The following is a 23,435-nucleotide window of genomic DNA, read 5'->3' as shown; positions in this document are numbered from 1 at the left end:
AGGTCTAACCTTAGTCTGTCCAAATGTCAAAAGATCTTGTTTAGCTGGGTTTGCCGTAACTCCCCATTGTGGCATTCAATGTAGGCTCTGCTTAGGGAAGCTGCAAGTGCATTGTCTATTCTGCTCAGCTGTTAAATAGATGTGGTGCTTGATGGCCCAATCCCATAAACTGCGAGCCTCCTTCAATATGGAAGAGACCAAGTACTACCTTACTCATTTAAATAGTGCATAGAGGTTGTAATGTACATGTAGATTAATATGGAGCTTCTTTTTATTCTTCTGAGGAAGGATTGCAAACCTAGAGCACTGGCTCTCATCTCTAGAAGGTTCATGTAAAGTTGTGCCTTGTCTGCTGACCTTAAACTGTTTACTCCCAAATCCTGTAGAGGCTTTCCTGGGAGGCATCTGTTGTCATCACAAAGCAAGATTTCTTCTGAAGGAAGGTTAATCCTACAGTTGTATTTTTGCTCTGCAATGACTGAATTTTATGCATGCAGCAATTTGAGATTAGATGAACTCATTAATAGATGTTTGTACAGTCTCACAGCAATCATCTTCGCTTTTAGGCGCTGCTATGTTAAGTTGGTTAATCGAATTAAATGATCTTTGGATGGGAATGCTTTGCCTATGTTTGTGTCCAAAACTGTTCCAAAGAATTGCATATTCTTGAGGGGTATATCATTGATTAGTCCTTCTTTAGTGTAAGCCCTAATTATTGAAAATGTTTTAGAGGAGCCTTCACAGAGTTCTCTTCTACCCTGAGAAACCTTCCCTTGACTAGCCAGCCATTGATGTAGGAGAAAACTTGATGTTCTTGTGTTCTCAAACGTGCAATTACTTGGACCACACACTGTGAAAATTCTAGGGTCTGATTTGAGGCTGAATGGAACTTCGAATTGATATAGGCGGCCCACTAATTCAAATCTGAGATATTTTTTTTGTTTTGGATGGACGAGCATATGAAAGTACGCATCCTGTAGGTCTAGGACGAACATAACATTTTCTTCTAAAAATGTTCATTATTCTTCCTTCTTCCTTATGTTTGTGATTTTTTTTTTAAAGAAACTATGGATGCAGGGACTTCTGACTCTTTCTCATATTGGTATTCAGTGCTTTCCCTAGCCATTGTCATCAGAGTCTTGGTATTTTATGTTCAGTTGTGTATGGCTATACAGCCCAAACATTTCATCTTCTTCAGACTTCTGAATCAAAGAGGTATTGTGGAGGATTTGGAGACCCTTTGCTCTGAGATATGTGCACGGGTATCAAAAGGGTTGGGGCACCGCTCTCAGAGTTTAATATGGTATTTGATGTCTTGGTTAGGCTTAAGAGAAGCTGACAATGAAATTGATGGAGACTGCTTCATATACAACGGTGTTGTCATTGAGAGTAGAATAGTCAACAAGAGAGGTGGTCAACAAGTTGATCGCCATTGATGGTGCAATAAATGAAGTTTTGACAATGAAATTAACATTATTGTCCTTGTACATGCGATCACCATCAACACTATTGTGGATGTTCTTGTAATCGCCGTTGACGATGTTGTTGACTGTAAGGACTGGGCTTGTATGACTTTCTTTGGCAATGTCTCATGGTTCTTCATTGACGACAATCCAGTTAACTATACTTTTGTCAATTATATCACCATTGATGGTAATGATGATGAAATTCTCATTGAATATTTATCTTTGTCAGGTACCTAAGGTATTTTCGCCTTTGGTGTTGGTGGTTCAGATGCTGATTTTGAGGTAGGCTGAAGCAGGATTTTATCTTCTGAAAAATAACTTTTGTCTTTGGTTTTCATGTGAACCTTCTTTGGAGGTTGTTTGAAAGTAGATGACATTCTCTCTGAATTTGATGTCTCAGGCCTCTGTCAACTGAATATGCCCTTTTTAGGTGTTTCATGTTCTTTTTTTAGGTGCCATCTAACTGTTTATTGGAGTATTGAGTTTCCTAACATTTTGACTTCGGTAATCAAGTCATTAACTAGCCTTATTGCTTGGATAGAGGCAACAAATACAGGCTCTTTGTGAGGGTCCTCAGACTAAAGCTTTTTCTTGCTACAATTCCGTCAAGAGAACAATTCTAGAATCTATAATAGAGTTCATTAGATCTTTTTGTAGTTCTTCCTTAACAAAACAGAAATTCCATCACATGACCCTGCATTGCTAAAACACCCACCAACATGTTGTGTTTCAAACATGTCATGCATCCTTTTAGTCAGGGCTTCACTGTGTTAAAAGTCCTTGGACAAAAATAAAAATAATTTAAGAGAAGAGTTAACTCCAATAAGGCTTCACAATTGTTCTGTGCAGCATCCTGTAATGTAACTTCACTCTCTTCAATGTGAGTTGTTGTCTGCCTGTTCTCAAATATCAACGGTTAGTAGATCCAACATGCCCAAAGATACCAGAGTTCCACACTTAACTTACAGGATAATGTGGTAATGGCATCGCAGAGTGGTCAAACCAATGGCCTAGGAAGTTTAATAAATCAGTACACAAGGAATTATTTTAAGACTCCATCCACTTTCTTCGTTTGGTCTCTTCAATCTCTAAATGCAATATTAAACACTATCAAACAACTTCTGACTTCTACATAACCCAGCAATGGCAGTCGATAAATAAGCCTAAGTTATGCTGCCCATGTTGTGCTCGGCCTGATGCTAAGTCTATGTATTCGCCCTATTTACAAAGTTGTACAAATGGTGAGAAGGCATCTTCCAGACCATTATGACAACAAGTGATGTCAATATATCTTTCTGCCCCATAGTGATTAATCTGGACATGACCAATATATCGAAAGAGTGTTTTCTTGAAATGGTGGAACATCTAATAATCGCCCATCACTGACAAGACCAGACTTCATCAGCTCTGGGGGAACGGAAAGGGGAATTTCAGGTTTTATGAAATTTTGAGACATTAATGTCCTTACTCCATCCACAGTCGATAAGACTTTGTAGGGGCTGGTCCAATATGGACATTAAGTGCCTGGCTCAGACCCTTTTGATTGACTGATGAACTTCAGTATTTTTCAAGACCCTTCAATCCGTTTTTGTGATGGTGAGGTTCTGAGTTGTATTACTAATCACATCCTTACCACTGCACACAATCATGTCACTGTATTATCATTTCCAATAACCCTATTTTGAAATTGGATTTTTAAACTGAGTCCAACTGAGTTGCAAATGTTGAATAAATTGATATTTAGGCACACCATGCTTTGTCTACAAAAGTACTGATGTTCTTAGCGCAGAATTCTGTGTCCTGAGAAAACAATGGTATTCCTATGTTGTCTCTGCAGAGGCCTATGTATTTGGAAGGATCAATTTCTTTGTTTCAGAATCTCATCAGCATCTGGGCCAAACAAGTATGATGCACGGAATGATAGGTTTAAGAGACACAGTTTTGTTTCTGGACAAATGTCTGACACAACAAATCAAGCGTTCCTGCATAAATGATGAGCAATATTGAGCTGACAGTTGGGTCAGTTTCCTTAAACCGATGAAGTACAAAAGCCTGCATCAGAGGCCTTTTCCAACCTTTCATCTACACGTTTACACCGAGCCCCTGGAAAGCGTTGGATTCGATGTTTTTATTGTATCCCTCTACAATCTGTTGAATGAACTGAACAAAGTTTGCGAGCTGGGTACAGGCCAGCTTATAGCTGCATCTGTCGCTGCTCACCATCTTGTAATGTCTCTGTACATGTCCTACTTATCTGGGGGAGAACATCCAGCATAACCGTTGTTGAAGAAATGCTTACTAGCAGTATATACAACTGTAGCGTTAGGGTCCATATGGCCTAGCTGTAAATTAGGTTTTGAGGGGCAGCTTTGTAATTAGGCTTCCTCAACGGTAACATACATTGTTGTTAATGGACGTGCATCATTGTTTTTCACAGGTTTCATGACAGTTTTATGCAATAGGAAATATTGTGCAATGGCAAATACTCTCTCTTCCCTCACTGCTACTAACATTTTCAATTAAGAAGTGACCTTTCAACTTATATGCATAGAGACCGTTTGATGGTGAGCTGCTCACTGACTGCATGGTAAGCAGACATGTCACCTAGCAGTTTGCATAGTAATACAGCCATTATTCATGTGGTGATACCATCTGGTAATTGTTCCAAGGATTATCCTCCTCCTCACCTCTACCCTTCGTCAAGATCATGGTCTTCTGGCTCACTCATTCTGTTTCGGTCCCTTGTTCACAAGGATATGTTAAGTAAAAATAGGCATTATAGGAGGTGACTTGAGGTATCCCTTGTTAAGCGTAGAACGTACATGCATACCCTTAATTTTCTGCAGTATATGAAAGGATCACAGTTTTAGTAAAAGTTGGGATCGAATGAAAGATGCTTTTGTTGAACAGGATTCACAATTGTTGTGGAAATCCGGGCTGCTGCAGTATCACCGGTTTCAGGATCAATCGCATGCACCAATGGTCAGTGCTTTAAGTGGGCTGGTACGGAGTACCGGCACTTTTTCATTTTGAGAGGGAGAGTACCTGCACTTCAAGAAGAACATAATCCTTTTCATTGGAAAGTACTGGCACTTCTATTTTTCCATTTCAAGCACTGCCAATGGTCGACTCCAAGTCAAGTTCAGTGTGTTGTTAAATTATGACGGTCTATCCGGCTTTTGCTGCTGATACTCATTTTGATATGAGGCCTGTATTCAAAGCTGAATCGGCAGGCTGGAAACATATGACTCTACCTTCTCGACAGGGAACGAGGGGGGTGTAGGGTGACCACCCGTCCATAAATTTCACGGACTGCCGTAATTTCGACCTGCTGTCCGTGGTGGAAGGGTTAACGGACGGCATTTGTCCGTAATTTTAGCCTTTCACCAAAAGGACAGAGGACGGCAGGACCAAATTATGGGCAGATTAGTTTCCCCAGCTGGAGTGGAAGGCAGGGAGTCTCCTGTGCTCAGAAGGAGGGAGGGGGGGGGCAGACAGAACAGAAACAGACCTTCTTGCCAGGGTGTCTCCTTCCCCTAAAGAAATGCAAATGTGAGCCACAAGTTAATCTGCAAATGTAAAGGAGATTGAAAACCTACATCCACTTTAACCTAAAGGAGTCCCTTGAAGCTTTCTGATGGCAAAGATATTTTCTTTTAGAGAGGTACTGCAATGGTGTTCCAAGGTGATCTGTGGAGTGTGTGGTTTTAATGGAGTGTTATAAAAAATGTTAGTACTAAGTATAAACTGTATATTATTCAAATCTGTATGTGAGAAGCATTTTTTTTATTTAACCAAAAAGTATTTGCGCATTTTGTAGCAGCCTATATATGATGTAATTGTGTTTATATAGCAGTCACTATCCCTGACTAGGCACCGAATGCATGTTTAAAATAAGGACTTACACATTCACAGTTCTTTCAGGGGCCTCAGTACTTCATAGTACTAACAAACATTGGCAAAGCCAATAGGTCTAGTCTACACAAGAGTTATTGGCTTCGCCAATGTGTTTTAGCCATGTTATACGCCAGAGTGGCTGCTGTTCATGGCTAAAAGTTAGTGGCATAGTGGTGTGGAGTGGAGTAGAGCAGCATAGGAGTAGTGGCAGAGAGCCCTGTATTGCAGGGTACAGTGCAGTTGTTTAGAGTGCATTGGTGTAGAGTGCAGTGGTTTAGAGAGCAGTGCATGGAGTGGAATGGGACAGAGTAGAGTGGCATAGAGTGCCATGGAGTAGAGTAGCATGCAATAGAGTGCAGTAGTGTAGAGTGGTGAAGTGGCATAGAGTGCAGAGAAGACTTGTGTGGCAGAGAGTGCAGTGGCGTAGTGTAGAGTGGTGCAGTGTAGAGTATAGTGCTGTAGAGTGCAGTTGCGTAGAGTGGAGTGATGCAGAGTAGAGTGGATTACAGTGCAGTGGCAAGAATGCAGTAGTACATAATAGATTGGTGTACAGTACAGTAGCGGAGAGTGCAATGTTGCAGAGCAGAGTGTCAGTGCAGTGATGTAGAGTGGAGCAGAGTGGCACAGAGAGCAGTGGTGTAGAGTAAAGTGGTGCAGAGTAGAGGGCAGTGGCGCACAGTACAGTTGTTTAGAGTGCAGAGTGCAGTGGCATGGGGTAGAGTAGCATAGAGTGCAGTGGAGTAGTGTGGCATACAATAGAGTGGCAGGGAGTGCAGTAATGCAGAGTGGTGCAATGTCAGAGTGCAGAGTAGACTCATGTGAGATAAATGTAGAGTCTCAGACATACACTCTAGTGCTGTAAGACTACAGACAAGTTGTGGGTACCTCACATCCTGACATTAGGTGTAAGACTGTCGCCCACACCATCTGCCCTGCCTCTTTAATTTTTTTTTAGGTTGAAAGTCAATGGGCGGTTAAGCTACGCCAGATGCTTTTGTTCAATTTGTTTAAACTAGCATAAGGTTAATTACTATGATGTTTCCCAAACTATTTGCCAGGGGTTTTAAAATGTTCAGAAACATAATCAAAAATGTGCTGTTACTTTCTCTTCAAGAAAGATTGGGTAGATTTTGATAGGGGTGATGTCCTTGACACAGTACTGAAGGGCATTAATTTAGTACTGAACAAGGACGTAATGTGACACCTGAATGTAGCATACCAGGAGGCAATCACAAAAAGACCCCAGTGAATAAATAGTTCTATGCTAAAAAAGAGTAAATAAATCCACTGACAGCATAGTGAGGCATGGCCTCTCTTGCGTGTGTCTGTAAAACTGACATTTGTTCTTGAATTTTTGTCCTGAATTTTGACCCTTTGTCCTGAATTTTTGTCCTGAATTTTGACCCTTTGTCCTGAATTTTGTACAGTCCTGTCCAGAACTTGCATCAATGCCAGGTGGTCACCCTAGGGGGGTGTCCACTCGAGGTATCTCCACATCGTTGTATCTCTATATTTTACGTGCAAACAACTGTGGCCGGATGACAATAGAAAGGCATTTCCATTATTATGCTGAAAAGATGCTAAGGAGTAAAGCAACTCCGATCAAAACAGACGAAGCAATGCACGATTAGACAAAATAAAAATAGTCGATGTAAATTCAAACATATGACTAGTCAAAAAAGAAGCATTAAAAGTGGCGGCAGTAACTATTTTAAGGCTCCCTCCCACTCTTCAGACGAATGAGCCGTTCTTCGGGAAAGAAAATGTTACATTTCAACACACACAACATAATACAAGAGCACATGGTCTTAGACACAATCATTCAAATTTCGTGCAATGCAAACTGCCCCAAGCTTTTTTCAACACAGAATTCGACACTGATGAACTCTTTGGCCATCAAACTGAGCACCCGCAAACATCTGCCTTGTGGCGGGGGCATTCGGGCTTGGTTTCTATGAGGTGAACTCACTTGATTCCTGCTGTGAAGTGCCGGTGGCTGGCAAGGTGGCGGTGACAGGCCTTCCATTGTCGCTCTTCACAGATGGATGTGACGCGTCGCTCGCGAGCTGCTCCGGGATGGCCTCTTCAGCTGGGGGCGAAGCGGGAACAAAAGCCTCGTTAGTCTCCAATTACAATAGAGATGGCCGCGCAGTGTGGGAATGGGCGACCTCTGAATAAGCAAGCTTCAGAAATGAAATTAATTAAGAAATCCCTTCCTGAGAGACTCGCTAGAAGCAAACAGTGGACAGTCCAGATGGAACGCTTTCAACATTTTCAGGCTCCCAGGATGGCATGAAAAAATGCTTACGTAACAGGTGCTAAGGACTACATCGGCATCCAGGCAGGATTTATTCGGACTGTAGACAAAGATATATAAAAAAAAAAAGTTCCGATTTTTTTCTGAAAATGAGCAATTACAAAAATGTTTGTGCAAACGTAGTGGCATATGGCTTGTCCCTAATACGTTTTTGCTTTCTCACATTGAATGACACAGAAAAAAGAAAATACAGTCAGCAGTTTTTTATGTGGTTCCAATAGAAGACTCCTTTGTATTTCGCTCACATGAAAGCAAATGCCAGAATCGAAATATAAACAGATAAATGGGCAAAAATTAGTGGTCGAAATCACTTAAAGTTGCAACCAGATGGCTGGCTCTGGCTCAAGTACCCTGAGAACCTTAAACCCAAATCGAGTCTAGCTTTCATGGAATGAGATGTGGTAAGAGCTGCTAACCCTAGAACATGGGGGACCAGGTTCGGATCAGGCCTGGCCTCAACATTCCATTACTCACCTTTATTTCTCTGGGCCGAAATAAATGGAAGGTAGTCTGAGTCTGTTGTGATGCGCTCTTATTATGTCATTGGCAGGGGCGTATCCTTCGGGGGGAGTGTATAGGGTGTTACACCCCCCACTAATAAATGTATTTTATTATAAATAGTTGGGTGCTTTCAGTCGGGAGTCAAGAGTTTTTACACACTCAGACAAAAATGAACACACACTCTCTCCATTTCTCTGTTTAGAAAGACTTAAAAAATTGTTATTTCACGAAATAATGATGTGCTTTCTCTCACTTAGTACACCTGCAAGTCTGCATTCCTCTCCCTTTCTACTGCCTCATAAGTCCCTCCTGTGCACCTTGATTGTCGTATAATGTATCTTAACAATATGTGCCAGGGTGATTGCCAGGAAATCTGAAGCCAACAACCCCTTAATCATACTGACCAAGCTACGCCCCTGGTTCTTGGGCCAGGTTTGCATTATGCAAAACTGTCAAAATTGTGGGTTCTGCCTCTCACCACATATGCCATCAATGAAAGATAAAGCATTAACCCTTGATGTGAGAAAGATATACACATCCTCATTATCACATGACAGCACCTTCAAATACTGAGTTCAGGATGAGTGCTGAACAAAAACCTCTACTGTTTTGATTAATTTACTATAATGTTGATCTATCTATAGTAAGAACCTAAGCGCACAGAGGATACACATAACAACTGAAATGCCTCAGTTCGCTAATAGCATAGGGCCTGATTTAGAGTTTGGCAGATTGGGTTACTCTGTCACAAGCGTGACAAATATTCTGATTGCAGTATTACTATCCCATGATATCCTATCGGAATCGGAATATGGCGGACGGGATATCCATCATGTTTGTGATGGAGAAATCCATCTGCCAAACTCTAAATCAGACCCATAGTCATCAGGGCGGAGCGGCATGAATGTTTCTAAGGTCATTTTTAAGAGCTCTCACTTATAATCAGTACTTCCTAATGCAGCAAAATAATCCAATGTAATAAGGTGAAAGGCTTCAGCATGTTAAAGAAATGCACTTTTTTCGATTTTGAGAAGACTATTATTTTGATGGTTAGTGCATGATTTACATGCCAAAAAAGTTTATGGCTCCTCTTGTGTGGACTCCTAGAGTCAAGCCAGACTCTTGGCTCAGGTTAGGCATAGCTTTAAGAGTTAATTTGTTGGCTTACCCACCACTAACAAAAAGATCCCAATCTTGGTTTCGACAGACATTAGCATCTACTACGAGGGCAGAGGGAAGTGTGAGACTCGCTCCACTCAGATCCTGCTATATCTCCAATCTAATCCTCCTCCACCAGCTCTCAAGTACAGCTCTTTTGGACTGCTGCGACCCAGAGATGTAGCAGGGCTGAGGCGCAGCTTGGATCAGCAGCAATGGGTGTGGGACCTGCAGCCTTGAGGTAGGCCAGGATGCATCAAATGGGTGGCCTCGGGGGGCCCGGCAGACTGGCCTAGGCGAGGACCAGCCTGGGGAGACATGTGGCTCCCATCCCTATATCATAGAAGGGGCAGGTCATATATCGGCAATTTATTCTTGGAGTGCGAAGCAGCTGTGGGGGGCCAGCCAGAGGCTGGGAGGCCTGCAACCTGGAGGATGAGCAGGTTCTGATGAGGCGAGGTGAACATGTGTGATGCTGCCTGTTCTTACAACCGTAGGCACTGGAGGCACCCTGACAAGGCCTCATGGTGGGCCCTCGGACATGGACTAGCAACCAGCAAAGATTAGGTGAGTGGGGACTATTGCCCACTGTAGCTGCTACAAGACTGGTCCCAACTGGCATTTAAGGGGAGGTGCTGACACCAGCGGACTGACTAGCTGTGATCTATGGTGAGTGGCGTCCACCGGATTTGAAGGTCAGCCTCAAACTCTTGGGGAGGGCCCTGAAGAATGACTACCCTGAAAAGACGTAGTCGTTTGGTTCAGCGATGGGGAAATCTATGGTGAGAGACACTGGTTCAACAACTGGTTTGCAGGGACACTCGCAACAGAGCGATTACCAATTGGCAGTGGTGTGGAGCAGGTGTCCTCTACCCTACAACAGGCTCTGGACAAAATTATGACTGCCATTGTTGACTCCAAAGACACTCTACAGATGCAAATAAGCAGTGTGTCAGCAGAGTTGGGCCTTCTTCAGGCAGAGCATTCTAAGCTTGCAGACAAGGTCAAGGAGATGGAGGTGACAGTTTGCGAGCTACGACCGGCACAACAGTCCCTGCTGCAACAAATGGGAGATCTTACAGAGCGGGTGATAATCCTGGTGAGTGAGAACAAGACACTGAGGGCTGCAATCAGTGCAACAATTTGCGGATTATGGGGCTGCCCGAGGGAGCAGAGAGTAGAGACATGATTGCATACTTGGAAAGTGGCCCCTGCTGAACTTTTCAATTTTTTTGCCCTCAACCGCGCGCACAGAGTTCCTGCAAGGCCCCCGGCTCTGGGCCAGTTGCGGAGGCCAGGCTGTTGCACTACTGGGATCGTGGCACCTTGCTCCCAAGTGCACCTATGGGCAGCCCCTTCCGAACAGATAATGCAGCCGTGACAATGTATCTGGACTATATTGCGGCAATGCAGGCTAAAAGGACTTCCTTCTAGGAGGTTAAGTACCACCACCTTTATAAGGAGTGGCCCGTCAGACATTGCAGCGCCGGTCTGACGAGGAGCTTGCCCAGTGATGAAGCTTGACATCCTATTGGGTGTGTGAGGGCTCTCCTAAAGCTCCTGACTATCCACAGCCCTGTGTGTGTTCTTTCTACTTTTTCATTTCTGGAACAGTGTACTTTGTAATTTTTCACTAGTCATATTTGGGAGAGTGTACACTGGACCAATAAACTCCCTGTTGCCTCCTTTATTATAATTACCTGGAATGGCTGGACAAGTATCAGGCGGAGGGCACGAATGAAGGTGCAGTGGAGAGGTGAATCCCCCTGAGATAGCGGCTGCAGAGGGGACGTCGAGATCAGACCAGAGTGGGATGTGGTTCAAGGTATGAAGAAGGCCAAGGTAGGTAGGGGCAAAGCGGCTGCGCTGCTGGTGTCAAATGACCTTACCCCCAAAAAGAATGCAGGCTCGGATGAAGGGATCCACTTGGATGGACAGTCTGTGGACTTCATCTCCGATGACACTGCTGTCAGTAAACAGACTATACCTCAAGTTACTTCGCAGACAGCAGAAGACTTTGAGTTTCAAATCACATATTGGTAAGGCAGAAATGCAGGAGGGGGATGGTGGGTGGTAGAGTGCATGATGCTTAAGCCCTACTGGAAATGTATGACTACCATGTGACTGGGAGGAGAACCTCCCGGCTTGGGGCTGAATTACCCTAATGCCCCTGTATTATTACTTCGGTTATTTGCGAGAGGAGTCCTGACCTTTCATTGATACTGGTAACTGGAGTGGTAGCCAATGGATGTGTGTGTGGGGGGTTTAATTTTGTTCCCCCTGCTCTGCGGCTGGCGAGATGACAATTTGTTGAGTCAGAGTAGATGTTGGCACACACTGCTTGTGAAGGTTACTCCCCTCCACACACGCTCATATCCACTGACCAGTGGATAACGGTTTCATGATACATACGTTTTTCATAATATCTACGTTTGAGTGGCTGGCCATTGCCATGCTGCTCTAGGGTTGAGGAGTTGGGGATTTATTTACCTGTCATCTGGGTTCCAGAGTTAGTGTGGTAATTTCCCAAGAAATACAATGTGTACAGTGGGAGGAGGAGGAGGTGTGGGGTGGGGGGTATTGACTAAGCTTTCACAGCATGAGTATGGCCATGATGCGCACTGGGATCAAACTGTAGACCTGGAACATTAGAGTTGTTGGGACAGCAGCTCAACGGCACAAGATACATACATTTCTGAAGCACAGGGTGGTGCATTAGCTCTTTTCAAGGAGACAAATCTTACCACTTTTGAAGCGCAGAGAATGCACAGGTATTGGAGAGAACAAGTGGACACCACAGGGTACTCTGCCTATGCTCGAGACACCTTGATCTGGGTTTATGCGGGCATCCCTTTGCAAGCCTGCGTAGGTAAGAGTGGACAGAGATGGTAGATATGTTTTAGTGGAAGGGAGGCTAGATGGTAAACCTTTGACTCTTGGATGTGTGCATGCCCCAAACCAGGACCAACTACCATTTTTGACCCACCTATAGTATCAGCTGGATTTTCTCCTTGGGGAGGATCTGATTATTGGGCGGGACTTTAACTGTGTGGCAGACACTACCGTTGATCGCTCTACCTCACCGCTCCCAGGAGCGCCAGCACATAGGACTGTGAAGTTTTCAGGACTGGGTGACCAGTTGGGGGTTTGAGGATCTTTGGAGGATCCAACACGGTGTGGAGAGGGATTACTCTTTTTACTCTGATCTATACGCCCTTCATGTCCGCCTAGATACTCTTCCTGTGTTCGGCACCCCTTTGCCAATTTGTTCATCACACTGAATACCTTTGTCGCACTAGCTCGGATCATAGCCCACTCCTGATGGGACTACAGCTGGGGGCACCTAGGCCGGTGATCGCCATGTGGTGCCTCTGCCCCAGTGCCTTGAAAGATGAAGCTTACTGAGAGGGCTTACAGGAGGCCATCTCGGACTATTCTGCCCACAATACAGGCATGACCTCTGCCTCGGCAAATGGGCTGCCTTTAAGACGGTGGTTCAAAAGCACTGCATTTGCACGGTGGTTGGTATCCAGACGGATCTCGATCGGGAACTGGTGTTTTGGACGGGACCATACATGATCTGGACAACCATGCAGACACTGACCCTGCCTTGGGAATGCAGTTGGCAGAAGCAAAGGAATGATATAAAGTCATCTTGGAGAGGCTTCGATGCCATAACTATAAAGACAATGTTGCTAGGGTGCATGATAGTGAAGTAAGGTGGGCAGGTTGCTGGCCTGGCTGGTACTTCCTGAGAAAACAAAGGGCCTGATTACATGCCTGACCCAGCCAGATAGGTGGCAGGTGTACTCCCAAAGTGGATAATGATGACATCTTTTGAGAGCACTAGATTTGACTCTATGGGAGACACTCTATGAGAGATCAAGGGAGCTGGTGGAAGCCTTCTTGTCCCCCCTGCCACTGCGATCCCTAGCTCCGATTGCCATGGAGGAGCTAGGGAGGGGATCCCATTACACCTCAGGAAATCAAGGAGGAAATCAAAGGGGCTGTTAGGGACATGGTGTGGGGCATGTCGCTAGGACCTGATGGCCTACCGGTGGAATTTTATTCCACTTTCACTGGCTTGCTGGACCCACGATTAGCTGACATGTATAATAAAGAACTGGAAAAGCAGGAACTGACGGCTACCATCAGCAGTGCGTTGGTTATTCCCCTCTCAAAGACAACCACGCAGGGGCACCTACCATGGCATATCAGCCGTTGTCCATGTTGAACATGGATATTAAGATCTTAAGCAAGATACTGGCAAGGCACATACTCCCACACATTCAAGCACTGGTGCACCCCGACCAGTGTGGATTAATTCCACAACATAATATCTCCGTTAATCTGCTCCGCTTGTACTGGGTACTATTCGTTACCTGGCATGATGAAGAACATAGCTGATACCTGTGAACTTCGAGAAGGCATTTGATACCATCAGCTGGGTCTATCTGAGAGTAGTTATGGGCCGGATGCTGCTGTCGGCCTCGTGGGTGATATTGGTTTGCTTGTTGTATACCAAACCCACTTCCAGGGTCCAAAAAGGTCAGACTGTGTCAGACTCCTCTGAAGTGTGTCGGGGTACCACACGCGGGTGGCCACTGTTCCCGCTCTTGTTTGCCCTTGCTATTGAGCCATTGGCAGAGATGTGTAGGTTGCAGGGACTGTAAAGTGGCATTGAGGTGGCGGGTACTGAGTATTTGATATTGCTATGTGCCGATCTGTTGCTGTATGTGTCTGACATGGATACCAATGTCCTATTCATGTTGCAGCTGATACACAAGTTTGGGGAAATACCCAGGCTTAGAGTGAAGCTGGCGAAGACATGTTTGTCCTGGTGCTACCCAACTTGAATTGACCGTGGATGCTGATGCTGGGAACAAGCTGGATCCCCTCAATGTTCCAGTAGCTGGGGATTCAGATTTATCATACCTTAAGAGATCTATGGGAGGGCAACCTCCGGGTGGTGTTAAGCTCCTTGAGTGCATATGTAGACTTTTGGGACCTGCTATAATTCCCCATTATGGCACAGATTACGCTACTTAAGATGATTATGCTACGAGGGGATGGGTTTGACACAGGGTGCCACTGGACTCACTTCAGTGGCCCATCTTGGAGACAACTTTGATTAAATTAGTGTTTAAATTGGATTAACGTTTTCAGCAGCCTCACAAGAGTGCTTATGGGACTTCTTCCAACTGTGGGAAGTAGCTAGTTTTGGGCTGTTTCTGCAATGGAACACAGCAAAACTCTGTGAATCTTGAGGTTCGGAATGTGGAAGTAGGTGTCCGATCCTGCTGATTTATGGATTATGGCACTCATTACAATAACAGTATTGGCAACTTATTTTTCCTAAAGTACTTTCTGAGGAGTATGAGGTCAAGCATCAAAGATAAGCCTTTATCCTTCTTGGGAGCCAGGGCATATTGAGTGTAACAATCCAAATCTCCTTCTTCATACAGAACCCTCTATCATGCCTCATTCTAAAAATGACAGAACCTACTTCAACAAGATGGAGCTCTAGGGAAGAGCTGACAAAGAAGTACGGATGAGGGGTGGCGTTCCCAGGAAAGAAAGAGCTTTACACCAATAAATCCGAAAGACATATTGGTCAGAGGCGAGACTTCTGCAAAAATCTAGAAACATCACCCCCTGTCTACCCATGTTTAGCAGAAATATCTGTTTGTATTTGGACTAGTAAAGCAGGTAACCGCTATCTATTCAGCTGTCCTCTAGAGTAACATAAATAGTAATGTTACAGCTGAAGAAACAGGTGGGTAGTGGAAGTCAGAAAATATGTGAAAATAGCCCTTTCTTGTGATCGGGCAGACTAAGGTTATCTAGAATAGCCATTTTCCACAAAACCTGAATGTAATATGCAAGCAGCTATGCATCATTAGCAGTACCTGATGACAAGCAGCTCTATGTAAAACCTTTGCAACCCATTGTGTCCAGGCGCTTCTTCTGTCTAGCACAAAAAGGCACCATTGAAAAAGTGTTTACCTTTAGTTTTGCTGGAGAAGCTTGAATAAGATTTTAGGGAATAGGTGACAAGACTGGGATTCGAGATTTGTTTATGCCAGTTTATGCTCTCGTACCACTTGCCTATTGGCAATTTGTTCAAGAGAAGCTGAAGATTTGTAGACATTACAAAGGCTAGAGGATTGAGTGTGTAAGTTTGATCTGACCTGCTGCTGCAAAAAAACTAACACCTCTGGGATTTTCTTAAATCATAGAAGAGAATAATGCTTTGAGAGAAGACTCTGAAAAGTATGTCATGTGTGCCTCAGGTGAGATGGCAAGCCCCCTAACATTCTATAAGCTATTTAGGCCTGTGTCCAAATATGCAGGAGGTTAAGACTACCTCCTTAAATGATGTCATCCTCTCACCACTGCCCTTCTAGGGCCAGCTTAGCAAAAGTATCTGAATAAATGCAAAAACATTCTCTCAACAAGCAAATTTTAGGTCCCTTGGGAAAGACTCTGCAAGAGGTTGCTCCTGAAATTCAGCCACCATTGTCCTAGTTATGGCAAGGATCTGTCCTGTTAAGAAAGACGGTCCAGAAAGGTGACAAGACAGCATCACAGTTAGTGCCACCAATGAGTTCATGGGCAGACCCACTGGCTTCATGCACTAACCTCTACTTGGATTAACCTGCCCTGCAGAAACTTTTGCTGTCTGGTTAAGTATGCCAGACAGTGAGGTTCGACCAAATGAACCAGCTGAGTTGAAGGTCCGGAATCCACCTTGCTGGCAGGTGGTGCACAAATAGGTAGGGAAGGCGATCTGAAAAAATACAGCTCAGCCAGGTTAAAATATTCAGTCTCAGAAACATTATTAGAGGGAGATAAAAATGCCAACTTAAGATTCCCAGGGCTAGAGTCTCAATGAAGGATTATTGTAAAATGAATATCACTCTTCGTTGTACTTCCTCCTTTTTTGCCATGATAAGACCACTTCTCAGAATATTCAAATTTCTGTGGTGACTTACTTAGCTAAAGGGAGCAATATCAAGAAGGACCGCCTGGAGGGCTTCAGCCGAAAAAAACATGAACCTTTCTAATTTATCACACTACATCAGATGGGTTCCAGATTGAAGCATAAATCACTGCGCGGTGAAAAGACGAACTTGTGTTTCCTGTAGGATTGGGTTGGTTAAAAAGCAGAGATTCTCAGCAGCAACTTAAACCCCCACAGAAGTGTCAGATAAACCTGAAACTAAATGTTTTGGCACATTACTACCAAAAGGAAATACTGTACCATAGGAAATGGAGTGAGCTCAGAGTCTGTAGAGTGTTATCACATCTAGTGGAGAAACAGACTTGTGGCTGGGTCTGCAACAATGCCATGAGAGCTATTTACGGAGCTACAGCCGAGGAAAAAGTGACCCGCTCCGGTGTGGCAGTTAAAGGACATTCAAAGACGAGGCATTTGTGCGAAGAAGTATCCTTCAGAAATAGGCTTACATTCTTCTTAAAAAGAAATATTTACTCACATGAATTATGGAAGAAGTTTTCTGATCATATGCCACATAAGAGCAATTCTTTTTTAACAGAAACAGTTATCAACTAGAAAAACACTTCAGACCAACACCTCTTTATGCAAAGAGGCAGAGCTGCTCCCATGTAAAAATTAATTGCTTTTAGGTATACAGAACGTTTACGGCTCTGCAGGACTCTACTATACTAGCACAACCTCAAATGTGAATTTACTTGTGGGACTATTCCAGTACTACACTGCATTAATGATATGCTTATCTGTAGAACTGACAATACCTCAAACAGAACAGTACCAATACTTGCTTCTTGAATAAAACGCTATGAATGGAACACTACCATCAATTCTCAATAGAGCTGTAGTGTTCTGAGTGCCTTGGACAGTCCAAACCCTGGAAACCCTTGAGCTTTGTGATACATAAATGACTCCATACTGTGTGAAGTTGGGACTGACAGGGGAGTAATATCTCCTTTAGGCAGGGGTGGGGGGGGGGGGGATGAGCGTTGTCTTGAATGGAATGCAATGAGAATCACTGCTTGAAGGCTACATGCTATGGAACTTAGAGAGTGTCAGGCGTCCACTGTGGTAGGAAATGCCAGTAGTTGAGTTTCCCAGTCATAAGTTCCAAGGAGTCTGAATGGAGTGGGCTTTACACTTCATGATGGAATTGTGTAGGTATTGAGAAATGGAAGACCGCCTTTTGTATTAGACTGTATTTTTAAATCATTAGAGGAGAGATCCTAATTGTCAGGTCAGAAGGGATGTGAACTGTGAATTAGGAAATTCAAATGTATTGTGATGTCAGATAAATTATTCGAACTGCAAAACAAAAGTGAATTTAATGACACTTCTTTTGATTCTGAAAACCAACTAACAAATTAAAGTTAAAAAATCTCAGTGCAGTAATATTTCTGTCAATGAAATAAACTACATGTTATGGCTTTCCTTAAAAAAATTTGAAAAGGGTCTCTAATTTAATTTTTATAAAATAAATGCTATGTAGTCTGTGCAACATCTTATAAACCCCTGTGCCAAAGGAAGGTCAGTAACCAAGTGTATTTTGTAATAGTGTTTTAGACTATATAACAAAATAAGTCATTTTTAAACAGTTAAGGAGAGTCTAAGACACCACAACAGGAAAGAGCAAAATAAATATTTTAATGATATTCTACAGATAAAAGTAAGCTATCATTGGGCAAAACAGAAAGCAAAGGACAAAACTCTACCTTGAGTTTATCACGCAATTTTTAGAGGATTGTTAAAATCTGAGCCAAGTGGACTTTAAAAAAGACAATACGAAGGGAGTCCAGATGGCAGCAGCGTAGGACACTCCCTGCACTTCTCTGACTGAAACCTCACTCATCACAGTCTGTCCTGGCATAAGCTTGCACCCAATATCAGTTCTGGCTAGGACCTTGCGCACTCGGATGAATGACTTCTGAAGACGGTGAGAGACGCATGAGGCCCCCACCTGGGAAAGAGCAACTGCAGGGGTTGCTTCCTTTTAGAGAAGACAGACTCCAGCACCCTCTCCCTGCCTGACTCAATCTATGGCTGACTGCCACAAGGGATGGCAAGGGTGACTCTCTGGGTCGGACCTTCGCCACAGGGGAAAGGAAGAGGCCCAAACCAGCCTCCAGGAGCTGAGGAATGGAGCTAAGCAACCCCCCACGCCCCACAAGCAGAGGGGTCCTCAGTAAGAGAGCACAAGGCACCAGAACGCCCTGAAACCTGCCTGCCACGCTGGTGCTCTAGGCCTCTAATGAAAGTATGGGGGCCACACTGAGGGGGTCTGAAGACTGGGTTTCCCCCACACCCTGCTAGATTTTGATAATGGGCAGCATTTACAAGCCTCCTCTGGATCTCTTGATCTTACAGAGAAAATGTGCCATACCAGGATGAAATGGGAGTCTAGGCAGAGTGCAGAAGCAGAAATCCTCTGAAGAACCAGTTGATGATGCATGCTCTGGGTTCCTCGGTCTGGGACTAGCAGTGCCCCACCTACAGGAGGGCCCAGTGGAGGCATAACAATTAGGTGGGCCTTGCTGGAAGTGCCCATTTATAAAGGCATATTGACTGATTGAGAAATGTAACTAGAAGCCTTGAGGTCAGAACAAATCGAAACCAAAAAATGTGATCCATGGGGGGCCCTGGAGACATCCCTGGTCCCCTGAGGCCCCACTAGCTGGGTATGCAAAAAGTCAGCCAGGTCAACCTAAAGCTTGAAACTATGACCTACGCCACGAGGAGAAACACTTTAATCAATAAAAAAGCAACTCTCTAAAGCTACGGCCAAAATGATGGAGGTTCTCTGAACCCAGACACCCCCTCTCCCTCAAAGGCTCATGTGACAGATTTACAACTCCAGGAACTGGATGCTGACATCACTCTCTGCTTTATGGAGGATTGTTCTGCAACCTAAAGGAAGACATAGCATCACTAAGTGGTGAGGTAACCAGGGAACTCTAAGAAATAAAACATGACATGACTTATCTGGGCACCAGAGATTTGAGCCTCCAAAGATTCTGGAGATGCACACAAGGGAGGAATAAGGATATTCCAGCAGGAGAGATGATGGAGGTACAGTATCGAAAAACACTCCACTACAGTGCCTATTGGAAGACCTGTGAATTGTTCTCTCAGTCACAACATCAGAATCAGAGTAGTGCCTATAGACACACAGAGAAAAGATAGAGGGAAAAGCCAAGAAGATGCAAGGCCCTCAACAGCTATGGAGAAGCAATCCAATCATTTGCACGAGCGTCACAGACCTAGCTTCATCCTTGTTGAACGAGGGTCTTGAATGCAGTTAGAATAGAGGGAGACGACACCTACTCTCATTTTTGTTAATCACATAAGGGGTCTAGGACCAGCCTGCCTGGAGGAGTTGGACATGGGAGATGACGGTCAATCGAGGAAGATGTTGACTCCTGCATCCCCAGTCTCTCGAAACAGGTTGAGAGGATTGATGTTTCTTTTTTCTGTTGGTTCTAATTGAGGGGAGGCTTTATTTCAAGAAGGGGGTTGCCACGTTACTCATGCAGACACACATCAACTGGGAACGGTGTCTGAGACCACAGATAACCTTCATTGGAACACCCCAGAATCCCAGCCAACCACACTCAGCGTAAACACCAACCTAGCCGACAAATGAGGCATCTAAAATCTAAAGAGTCTGAATATCCAAAGACTGAATGCACCGTCTTGGTGGCATTGTCAGCCCCTAGGGATACAGGATGCAAGATCAACTTTTTGCAGGAATCACACCTAGCTAAAAACAAAAATAAAAGACTGGTCACCACAGAGATCTCCGGTGGCTCCCAAGACAGTTTCTGTTCCTGGGTTCAGCCAAAAGAGGATCACCATCTGTTGTCCAGTGCTGTCAGAGGCGAGGTTGTATGTTTAGTTGCAGAAGGTTTTTGGCAATGAGATTTACCCTAGACAGGCAGGCCTTTATTGTAGCATCGATCTAAGGACCTAAGGAGGGCCATGATAATTTACTATGCACCAACATTTCAAAAGTATTACACGCCACAGAAAGATGTTGGTGGGTGGTGGGGAAAAGGGTCTGGGGGGGGAGGGGGGGGTTTAAGGACTTTAACATTGAGATGAACGCCATCATGGACATGGATAAAAGTCAGGGCAGATGATGGTGATGACCTCATAGGAAAAAACAATGGCTGGAGGAGGTCGGTCTAATAGCCATAAGGTCTTCACGTACATACATACATTCAAACGCAAAAGGCTACACTACCATTTCAGGTCCCACAACAAGTATGCTAGGATAAATCACTTCTTGGGGATCGCTATCAGATAGCCAGGAGGACTACACATTTAGATTTAGGGGCTGTCTGTCATTTCTCATCATGCCCCCCCTTAACTGTTACAAAGGAACTCCCAGCCACACATACCTGCACCAATAAGAGGCTAGAAATGTAAAAATTAATACAGAGATGTAACCTGCATTTTCATGATACCTTTCCAAAATGTATGTGTAGACATTAGAATGGAAATGATAAGGGATACCATAAAGGCAGTAATTGGGGATCCACTGATTGCTATAGCTGCGCACAATAAGGAGTGACATCAGAAACACTCAGAGAATACGCACTCAAAAGTGCAGGAGTACATAAAGCGTGGCGCTTATTTAATAAAGCCCAAGCTTAGCTTAAGCTCTTAGATATTGACAGGGCAGAAAATGCCCTGCTCTGACCAGACAGAAGTTTTTAAAGGAGGTGATTAAACAGGCAGGCTACTGACCTGCAAACTTATAGCTAAAATAAACAGGGGTGGGATACAGTCCATTAACACCCACTCAGGGTCAGTGACATCAGACTAAGAAAATAGCCTAAGCTTTTCCGGCATTCTATAGTGAGCTAAACTCCGCTAGTGACAGCCTGTGGTGGACACCTCAACCTACCTTAAGGCCTCAAGCATGTATGTCCTCACAACCACCAAAACAGAAAGCTTGGGGAAACCTACCGCCACAGAGGAAATGGTTTCAAACAATAACAGGCTACATCTATATAAGGTTCCTTGACCTAATGAGTTCACTCTCTTCTCTTGGCCTTAACTGACCCGACATGTTCCATTCTGACAGTTCTGGGCAAATTCGATTGGCTTGAAGGAATTCTGTCCTTAAAATAAATATTCAAAAGGCCACAGTCCTTAATGTCAATACCCTTCCTGGAAAAACGCAGTCTATTCCCACTCCAATGGGCTTAAGCCTATATCAAATACTTAGGCCTCAAGACTGCAGTCTCCCTAGGCAAAACAATTCAAGTAAATTATAGGGACCTCCTTCAGGCAATCAAGAGTGATGAGAAAAGCTGTTAACTGGGTGGTCTGTAGTGGCTATGCAGCCAGGCAGCATTACAATGTCTACTCTGTCCAAAATCTTCTTCCTCTGCAGGTGACACTTTCAAAAAATGAGAGAGAAGGACAGAAACAAAGAGTGGCAAGACACAACAGATACAGGGGTGGGAGGGGGGAATACTTGAACACCTATTACCTTGATACTCAGATTACATATATTCTAGAAAGGAACCACCCAGATATCCTATAATACTGGTGTTTTACTGGCCAACTATAGCTGCCATTCACATCTGGAACATCCCATCGCTACCTAGGAAGCATACAGCATGGTGTTTGTACAGCACCCTAGGTACCAGAACACTTGAGGCTTGGGATAAAGTGGACAACAAGAGAGGGCAGCGAACAATTCCCTCCTCTATCACTCCATTTATTACATTAATCAACAATCCTGAATTCAACCAAGGACTAACAGACGATTCATATGAGAGATGAGAAGCAGGCAGCAAGAGACTATGTGAATTTTATGACCAGCTGAGGCTCAAACCTTTTGAAACAATTACGTCTCTATATGGGCTCACCAAAAAAGAGCCTTTGCATTACCTTCGAATTCGACACTGGATCACTTGCAACAATATTAACCCCTTAGCTAGTGAGAACTAACACCCACTTGAAAGAGGGAAAAAATCTCTCCGTCTCCTCTCTCTCCCCCTCTCTCAGAACTACAAGTCTGAGAGGAAGGGAAAAGAGCACTTATCAGAAGTAGTGGGAAAGGGAGCTAGGATGCATGTGTTCTGATTCTGAATGGGGAGGCATTTACAGAAGAGCCTGTGTTGTAGCTGCCAGGTCTACAGCTGCTTCACTGGTATTATATACAGGTTAGAGTCAAAAACCTGGAACCCTACTAAGCCCAGAGAGTGTTGGAGGGGATGCAGAAATCCAGATCCCTTTTACACTTACTTTGGCACTGCCCTCTATTACATAAGTCTTGGGACACGGTCCTGGAGGACACAGAAAAGATGCTAAACACTGTACTAACTAGACTCCCTACGCACATTATCCTGGGGCTTCTATTCTCTGCTCTCTAAAGGGTAAGTTAAGTTCTATGTGCTTATGATCTGCTAAATGAACCATTTTACGGTTATGGTGTACAGATAAAACATCTGATAACAGCTCCTGGTTATACAGACGTTAGGACTTAATGGCTATGCTGAAGATGTCCTGGTCTCTAGATCAGAGAGAGGAGAACACTGAAACTCTCTAGGATTATTGTTTTTCATTCCTTTCTAACTTATTTAAAGAATAACATACTCCCAGATAACACAGAGCCCTGCCATTATGCTCTCATAATCCTAGATTGGAACTACACAACGTGCTGGTTACTATAATATGATTTAAAAGCTAGGCACTTACTCAGGCCCTTATAGCCTGAAGGTTTCGGGTTCCTGCCCTTGCTAATTTAACATGCCTGGATAGACACCCTTTTGCCAGTTGTGCTATGGTTGGAGAGTGGGGGAGCTAGGGGTTAATTTTGCTGTTCTTTTTTTCGTTCCCATTGTGTGCCCCGCTGGCCTCTGGTTGTAGGTGGGAATATGTATTTCCTGAACATTTTCAATAAAACAGAATTAATCACAAAAAGGCAGAATCCTTTCAGAACATAACCTACATATGTGGGTAATATGTTTTTCTGTGTTTAATATTATATTAACTACCTACTGATTCCTTAGGTATGGTTGCAGCCATAAGATGTTTGCTGCCACTATATTGACCTAAAATTGTTTTT

General features: G+C 44.0%; 1 protein-coding gene across 3 annotated transcripts in view; it reads right to left on the bottom strand.

Annotated features, from left to right (window-relative positions):
* The window catches only part of OFD1 (OFD1 centriole and centriolar satellite protein), a 486,789-nt gene that overhangs the window by 140,478 nt on the left and 322,876 nt on the right, over nt 1–23,435 (bottom strand). For all 3 annotated transcript variants that reach the window (XM_069204717.1, XM_069204715.1, XM_069204716.1), the window contains exon 19: nt 7,333–7,452. In XM_069204717.1, the coding sequence (XP_069060818.1) occupies nt 7,333–7,452 (120 nt within the window). The remainder of the gene's footprint in view (nt 1–7,332; nt 7,453–23,435) is intronic.

This window comes from Pleurodeles waltl, chromosome 8 (genome assembly GCF_031143425.1).
Source record: "Pleurodeles waltl isolate 20211129_DDA chromosome 8, aPleWal1.hap1.20221129, whole genome shotgun sequence".
Classification (NCBI taxonomy): domain Eukaryota; kingdom Metazoa; phylum Chordata; class Amphibia; order Caudata; family Salamandridae; genus Pleurodeles; species Pleurodeles waltl.
The sequence above is the reverse complement of the archived record's forward strand: the minus strand, read 5'-3'. Positions and strand labels throughout refer to the sequence as shown.